General features: G+C 43.2%; 1 protein-coding gene across 1 annotated transcript; it reads left to right on the top strand.

The window, feature by feature from the left end:
• The first annotated feature begins 1,647 nt into the window (after window positions 1–1,647).
• Window positions 1,648–5,702, top strand: LOC147426714 (pentatricopeptide repeat-containing protein At2g33680-like). Its single transcript, XM_086498394.1, has one exon. The coding sequence runs from the start codon at window positions 2,146–2,148 to the stop codon at window positions 5,068–5,070; it is 2,925 nt and encodes a 974-aa protein (XP_086354520.1). The 5' UTR covers window positions 1,648–2,145; the 3' UTR covers window positions 5,071–5,702.
• The last annotated feature ends 2,254 nt before the right edge of the window (window positions 5,703–7,956 follow it).

Below are 7,956 nucleotides of genomic sequence, written 5' to 3'. Positions count from 1 at the left end.
TTCAACTTTAGGTAAAGGTGTTTAGTGAGGCTCATGGAGAAATGGAGAACTTAAGCTTGAGGAGAATGTAGCAAGCTTGAGGAGAATGCAGTAAGCTTCAGGAGGGAAAGGAGGTTCAAACTTTTACTGCAGAGCTTTTGGGAGGGAAAACTGAAAGGAAAGAAAGAGAAGCAACTTGCAAGGTGAAGTGAAGAGAAGTGAGAGATGGTACAATAGAGAGAGAGGGAGGGAATGATCATCACGTTTTTGGAAGGACCCCTTTTAGGAGAGAGGGGGGGAGAAATTGGCAGCCACTAGAGAAAGAAAGGATCGGTTTTTACTCAACTATTTAGAGAAAAGTTTAGTCCTTCAAGATGCATGCATAGGTTATTGCATCTCGAGGAAGGCCCTCCCTTTGCATCTGTTGAAAACTTTTTGGCCCTACCCTTGTGGGGAAAATCTTGCAATCACTGCATTCCAAGAGTCCCTCGAGCACTTTTTGTGATCTCTGAAGTGCACCACATTTAGCAAACATGTCAACCAAGGCATTGCCAAGCACGACATCTTTTTTCAACAACCCCTGACTAACAATATCAACGTGAATTTTTATGCCGTATTAGTATCTTGCGTAGAGTCACATGCCTTCAAGGTGCACGCCTATGTGATTACATCTTGAGAGAGGCTCCCAAACACAAACACTGCCATACCACCCACACACATACACACACACACACACACACTCGCACAACGCTCACAAGCCATATCGTTGTATTGTATCTCCCATTTGCTGCCTTTATTAGTCAGCCTCCTTTGCCATCCCCTCCATCGTCTGGACACCCTTGTGCCATTCGTTGCTCTCTCTATCTTGATGCAGACCCTGGCTGTTCCTCGCTTTGATTTCTTGCCTCATAGAAGTTATACGAAGTGCAACTCATCACCTTGCTGCCCCCACCTTCGCGCATCTAAGCAGACCTTGTGCTCCAGTGCCATCACTATTAGCACTTGCAGGTTTGGTACCATCCAACAAGCCGCCCAAACCTTGCCTATGTTGCTTGGTTTGCTAAGCCCACACCAGTTTCTACCCTTCTCACGCCTTGCCCGGCTTGTTCTCTCACGCATCCTACACACATGCCCTGGCCTCACCTTCGGCTTTGCCTGATGCAGCCTACCTTCAACCAGTTGTTGCCGCCCCTCCTAACCATGAGCCTAGATAAACTTGCTTTGTTTTTCTTTATGTGGCAACCCTCCTTTGCGAACTGTTGCCCACCTGAAGCTGCTACCCGTCTCTTGTCCTTGGCCACCACGGAGCGTCGCAGGCAATCCTTTAGTTGCCTTGGCTGGCCTCGCTTCAAGGTTGTCAGCTTCCAACCTTTGCCTCAGCCCAACTGCCTTCGTACCCTGTCAACCCCATCCTCTCGATTACCCCACCCAGCTACCCTGCAAGGTACACCCTACTGCCCCTGTTCGGCCTGGCATCCTCACCTCCCTACAAACTTAGGTGATTTTCCCTTGCCTTTATGTTGCTCTTTTTCCCTTTAATAGGACCCAATCCCTTCATGCCAAGTGGCTGCCTTCTCCTTTCAACGTTTTGAAAAACGATATTACACAATCAAGGTACTCTCCAACGCTGTAAAAATTTTATTGGTTTACGCCGAAACATTTTGGGGTCTGTTATAATACTGGTTCTGAGCCTTGCCAAATACTAATTTTCATGGGTCAAAAGCCCCAATTCATTTTCAAGTGGAGTCATAGCAGCCATGGCTGCCAGAGAAGGAGCTGCGCTTACAGGCTCCTCCACAGCTCCTGCTGGCTTTGGGGGCGATCGTGTCGGCATCGGCTGACAAGATCTGACGTTAAAAGGCTTGCTCAAACTTTAATATTGGAGACCCAGCATGTTGAGCTGCACAGAGAATTCGACACAGAGTTCGCACTTGTTGAAAAGCTATGACCTCGTTGTGGAAGAAGATCAAGATAGTAAGCTGCAAGCATGTACACCTTGGTTTGTGGGTTGTGATAAGCACTCTTCATATCAGTATTGGGCAAACATTAATGACAGTGTATGGAAGTCAGGCGCATTTACACATGTATTCTCAAGTATGAGTCAATTTCTCGCACATGCTAAAACCAATCTTCTCTGAAAACACATTGTAAGTGAAGCATATCACAATGCAGTTACTTAGCAGAAAATTTGGCAAAGGGCTGCAATGGCACCATGCATGCTGTTTGGGCTCTGGCAAATCTGGCTTCAAGGTATGTTATGAAGCCATGCTTATTAAGGGGTTCTGGAGGACTTTGTCTGCATATGGTTTCTGCGAGTCGCAATTTGGCCTTATAAACCCTTGCTTTTGGGAGGAGATCGATGGCAGTGGGTGTGAGCCAGTCGCAAAGGTTGCCAGTAGAACACAAAACACCTACGTGCCAATAAAAAAAACACACAAGGGAACAAAAAGTTGGGATATGGTGAGCACAGAGGAGGTTCTAGCTTTTATTCGCCACATGCAAGAGCTAGCTTCTATTGAGGACTTCATTCATCTCTTACAAAAATGCAGGAAAGACCGGGTTCTAGTACATGTGTTGGGCATTCATACTCATCTATGCAATAATGGCTTGGAAACCAACGGAGTGCTTGGAAACATGTTAGTACAACTGTTTTTGGAATGTAAAAGCTTGGTGGATTCGAACAGAGTCTTCAACAAACTCTTCTATCCAGATGAGCATACGTGGACTGCACTCATACAGGGCTACAATGAATATGGGGATTTTGAAAGTGCATTGCATCTCTTCACGCTGATGCCCTTGGATCATGCTGGTCCTAGCAAGTACACATATGTGGCTGGTTTGAAAGCTTGTGCTGGAAAAAAGTTTGCAAAATTGGCTCAACAGATTCACATGAAAGTCGTGCAGGAGGACTTGGACATGGACCCATTTATCATTAACAGCCTAGTGGGGGCCTATTCTAAATGTGGCTTACTTCCTGAAGCAAGGAAAGTATTCCAAAGTCTTCTTATTCCTTCTGTTGTCTCATGGACTGCATTGATGACAGGCTATGCGGAATATGGTGTAGGTGAAGACGTGCTTCAATCTCTCAACCAAATGCTGCTGGAGGGTATGTGCCCTAATGCTTTCACTGTTGCATGTGGTCTGAGAACATTTGCAAATGTTGGCGCTTTAGAAAGGGGTCAACATATGCATAGTGTGATTGCTGTTGTGAATGAGTTTCAAAACGACCTATTTGTTGGGAATGCTCTAGTGGACATGTATGCCAAGTGTGGGAAACTTGATGCTGCATTAAAAGCGTTCAATATGCTTAAAGCCCGGGATGTTGTCACATGGACGACACTCATTGCAGGTTTTGTTGATCATGGACTTGGTGAGAAGGCGGCGGACCACTTGGAAGAGATGCAAGCCCAAGGTGTAGCTATGAATGCCGTCACGTTGTCTTCAAGCCTTAAAGCTTGTGCCACCATGGGTATCCCGGAAAAGGGCCGAATTTTGCATAGCAAGATTGTTAAGAAGGGGTTTGAGCTAGATCAGGTTGTGGGAAATGCCTTGGTTGACATGTACGGGAAGTTCGGCTTGTTATTAGAAGCGCAACAAGCGTTTGAACACCTTCCATGGCGGACTTCTATATCATGGAACATTCTCATTGCAGGCTATTCTGAACAAGGGTTGGATAAGGAGGCACTTTTCGTTCTGAGAAGGTTTTTTCTTGAAGGTGGTTGTGTAGATGCAACCTCTTATATATCTAGCTTAAAAGCTTGTGGAAATTCAGAAGATCTTAGTATGGGCTGTTTATTACATTGTATTATTGTTCAGGATGGACATGACACAGATTCTTTCATAGGTAACAGCTTGGTAGACATGTATGCCAAGTGCCATGCATCCATAGAAGCAATTAACGTATTCACACATCTTCCATCACGAAGTGTTATTGCTTGGACTGCATGTATCTCTGTATATCTTGACCAAGGGCTTGTCAAGGAAGCGTTGATTGCTTTTGAAAATATGCAAGTAGAAGGCATCTCACCAGACGAAGTTGCTTATGTTTTCGGCTTGCAGGCTTGTGGAATCATCGGAGCCCTTGGCCGTGGTAGAGTGCTACACAGCCAGATAGTGAAGCATGGTTTTGAGAGTGTTTTGGCTGTTTGCAACACTCTGATTCACATGTACGACAAAAGTCACTCACTTCTAGATGCATACCACTTGTTTGTCCAACTTCCATCTCGAACATCGGCATCTTGGAGTGCACTGATTGCAGGTTATGCAGAAAATGATCTTTGTGGAGAGGCATTAATGCTCCTGGAACAGATGGAACAAGAAGGATTGTGTCCCAATGCCGCGGCATTTGCTAGCACCCTGAGGGCGTGCGGCACACTTGGAATGGCAGATAAGGGCCAAGAGTTACACGCTGAAATCGTTGAAAAGGGTTTGACACTAGAAATGAGTGTTGAATCAGGAGAAGATGCTAAGAGGGCAGCATCAGTTGTAGTGATTGGAAATGGGCTCATAGACATGTATGCAAAGTGTAAGGATTTGGTTAGTGCTCAGCATGTATTTGATACAATGCCGAAGTTGAGTCTTGAGACATGGAATGTGCTGATGGTAGGCTACACCAGAATAGGTGAAGATGAGCTTGTTTTCAATCTATTTTGCAGATTGAAGGCAGAAAGGATCTCTATGAATGGCATCACCTTTCTCAGTCTCCTTACTGCATGCAGTCATGCTGGCCTTATTGAGAAGGGTGAAAGGTGTTATTTAAGTATGAGCAAGGAATTTGGCATTGGTTTTACCATTGATCATCACAATTGCTTGATTGATCTTCTTGGTCGCGCCGGACAGCTCAGCTATGCTATCAAACTGTTGGAGGAGATGCCTTCACAACCCAACATGTCTTCGTGGAACACCGTCTTGGCTGCTTGTCGAAAATGGGGCAACGTAGAGCTCGCAAGAAGGGCCTTAGAATGCGCAATGAGGCTTGATGAAAACCATGCAGCAGCATTTATCGCCATGTACAATATCTATGCAAATGCCAATATGTGGACAGATGCCAAACGGATCAAGGCAGTAGGCAAGAAAGCTAAAGCAAAATAGTGAGATGTTTGCAAAAGCAAGAATTATGGTTTTCTATCTGATCATGTGCGAGGGTGTGTGTGGCAGTAGGCCCATGGCCGTTTGCCCTGCTTTTGTTATCGACGCCTTGCATCAGCTTGTTTTCATCACCTCGTGCAGATTTTTGATTCTCGCAATCAGTCACCTGGTCCGGCCTTTTCTAGAGTCTCCATACCACTTAGGGTGGCAATCTCTCTCTCTCTCTCTCTCTCTCTCTCTCTCTCTCTCTCTCTCTGCCGCATGTACCTCTCTCTATATCCTCATGTAAGAATTTCTTGTTTTGTGTCCACAGAACGGTAGCGCATTCAGCGACATAACCAGATGCAAAGAGAAGGCCTTGTCCAATTGCATTCACCCATGGTCGCACCTTCACCTGGGTTAGAGGAATAATATGAGATTGCTGCTCACGGGCTAGATATTGGAGAAATATGGTACCCTCATGAGAGCACGAAGCATCGGCCAAGGGCTACTGAAGAAAGATTATGCACATGGGGCTGAAAATCCGCAATCCACACTTGACAACCACAAGAAGATTTAGAAATTTTCTCATGTAGGAAAACGGAGTCTTTTTCAATGTTTTTCATAAATGCATAACATCATGAACTTTCGCTCGAGAGGCACCACATACCTAGCTAGGTACGATTGGGGCCACGGGACCGCCGGTCCCCCCACAGTGCCTCCCTCACAAAAGCTCATGATGTTGAGGTAAGTCAAAATGTGGGAATTATTGTGAGAATTTGTCCAAAACTTCTTGTGAATGCTTCAGCCCTTCAAAACACTTAATAATTGTGAAAGAGAGAGAGAGTAGTCAACATGATACGATGGAGAGCCGTGCAAAGGTGCATTGATTTTAAAGATTGACACCCCTTTCGGTATTTTTTCATTATTACGCTTCGTTGAATACAACTCCCAACTTCCAAGGGTCCTATTGCCTGTGAGATTCTGTGTCTAGATGCTCTATAGAAGAGTGACCCTCTGAGCACTTATAAAAGTACAAGGGATGCCTAAAAACAAAGCCCCAAAAGCCTTAATCCTAAAAGCACTTGTATCCACAAAGCATTTTTACCAAAAACGTGACACGGAAAACTATCAAAAGCTACCGGTGCAATTTGCAAAAATTTGTATAGCAATGCCACATCATCATAGTCAGTGCAATTCGTAAAAATGTATGTATAGCTTGCCACAACATTACTTTTCACGCAAAATATTGTTTGTGTGTAGGCCCTTTTTAAGGGTTTGGGCCCTTTGGTTGTTTCTTGTAATTTGGGTGGGGACTAGGATTAAGGATCCTAACCCATTATAACTTTGGGCCACTCAACAAGACATCATTAGTTTGTAATTCTTTTTTTTTCTTTCGCTTCTTCTAATCTTTAGGCCTTTCGATCAGTTCTTGCAAGACTCAGTTCATATAGAGGAGTCTTGAGTGGCGGACCAAACAAATACATTGATCCAATGTGTCTATGATCTCGACACAGAAACCTTAACCCTAAAATCCGTTACATACTGCCTTCTAAAATCAAAGCTATCATCCTCAATATTGGGATACAAGAAAATATCAACACTTCTAACATTCATGCAACTTAAAATCTCATAATTGATCATTCAGTCATGCATTCTTGTGTCATGATGGCCGTGTGTATAAGAAAGTAGCTATGCAAATGCCTTCGATGCATCTGAAAATCTGTCTTATGGCCAGTTTCTTAGACGTTGATCATACACCCAAACACCCAAGATCATAGTCTAAGCCATTGCCTAAAATAAGGCATTGGATCACTTGGATGTCATGTACACATCCAAGATCATAGTCTTAATCATAATCATAATCATTATTCAACATAAATTTATACAATTTTCATATTCTTTTTTCAATTTGCGTTTCTTAGCTTGCTGTCGCTCCTTGAGTAGCTGGAATACAAAAGTCCAATAATAACCATAATTATAATCATAATCATAAATTCATATAAATTTCATAGTTCTTTCCTTCAATTTGTGATTCTCAGCTTGTTGTCGCTCCTTAGACCAATAGAACAATAGAACATCACATCCTCCCAAATTCATAATGTAGAAGTCAAATGGATCTGCAAATGTTTGAACTTGAAGTCGGAGTGATCCGATCAATGGTGTCAATGATGATGTGAAGTTCTATAATCCATTTGTGCTTCAATCTACATCTCCTTGGCATATTCCTCAATGTCTAATCTTGCAGCTCACTTTGGGGAGATAAAAGTTTTCACATGAGAGTGATATTTTATCATTGCATTTTTTTCTGGATAGTCCAAGAAAATCTGGGTGCAAAGGCAACATTTGTAACACATTTTTTCTTATAAGTAGTGTGCCATGTCATGAGTGAACTGTTGAAGATTGTACTAGTTCGCGGTTGTGGGGTATCTTGGGTGGAGGATCGTGAACTTGGATTTCTCTTCTGGGAAGGAACAATCATGTCGGTAAATATTAGTTCCTTCTTCATAATGTGATAACCCACTCTTGCATGTGACATAAGTTGACGCATATTTGAGACCAATTTCCCTATAAAATAATTTTGCAATGGAAAATGTAAGTCTACAATGTATTTCTCAATTTGTTCTACAAAAGTAATGCGTCAAAAAGTGGAAACTGGTAAATAAGCATCCGAAAATCTTTGATTGTTGGAAGGGTGTGTGAGGGAACATCGTAAGGCCAAAACAAGCTACTAGTATGTCTATTTCAAAGGTCTCATCAAGGAAGCTTGGGTAGAAAGAGAGTTTAAAATCATGCTGGATTTTCAGACTGTCAGGTTTCTTGGTTAGGGTAGCCCACCATGTTAAGGTACTATCTTTGAGAAAGGTGCTCTTAGACACTTGGGTTCTTGTGTGAATTTTTCATTATTGA

This window comes from Adiantum capillus-veneris, chromosome 24 (genome assembly GCF_014529385.1).
Source record: "Adiantum capillus-veneris isolate H3 chromosome 24, ASM1452938v2, whole genome shotgun sequence".
NCBI lineage: Eukaryota > Viridiplantae > Streptophyta > Polypodiopsida > Polypodiales > Pteridaceae > Adiantum > Adiantum capillus-veneris.
The sequence above is the reverse complement of the archived record's forward strand: the minus strand, read 5'-3'. Positions and strand labels throughout refer to the sequence as shown.

What these genes read in the sequence shown, in the direction of transcription:
- LOC147426714 (XM_086498394.1), top strand. Translation starts at nt 2,146, where the DNA reads ATGCAGTTACTTAGCAGAAAATTTGGCAAAGGGCTGCAATGGCACCAT.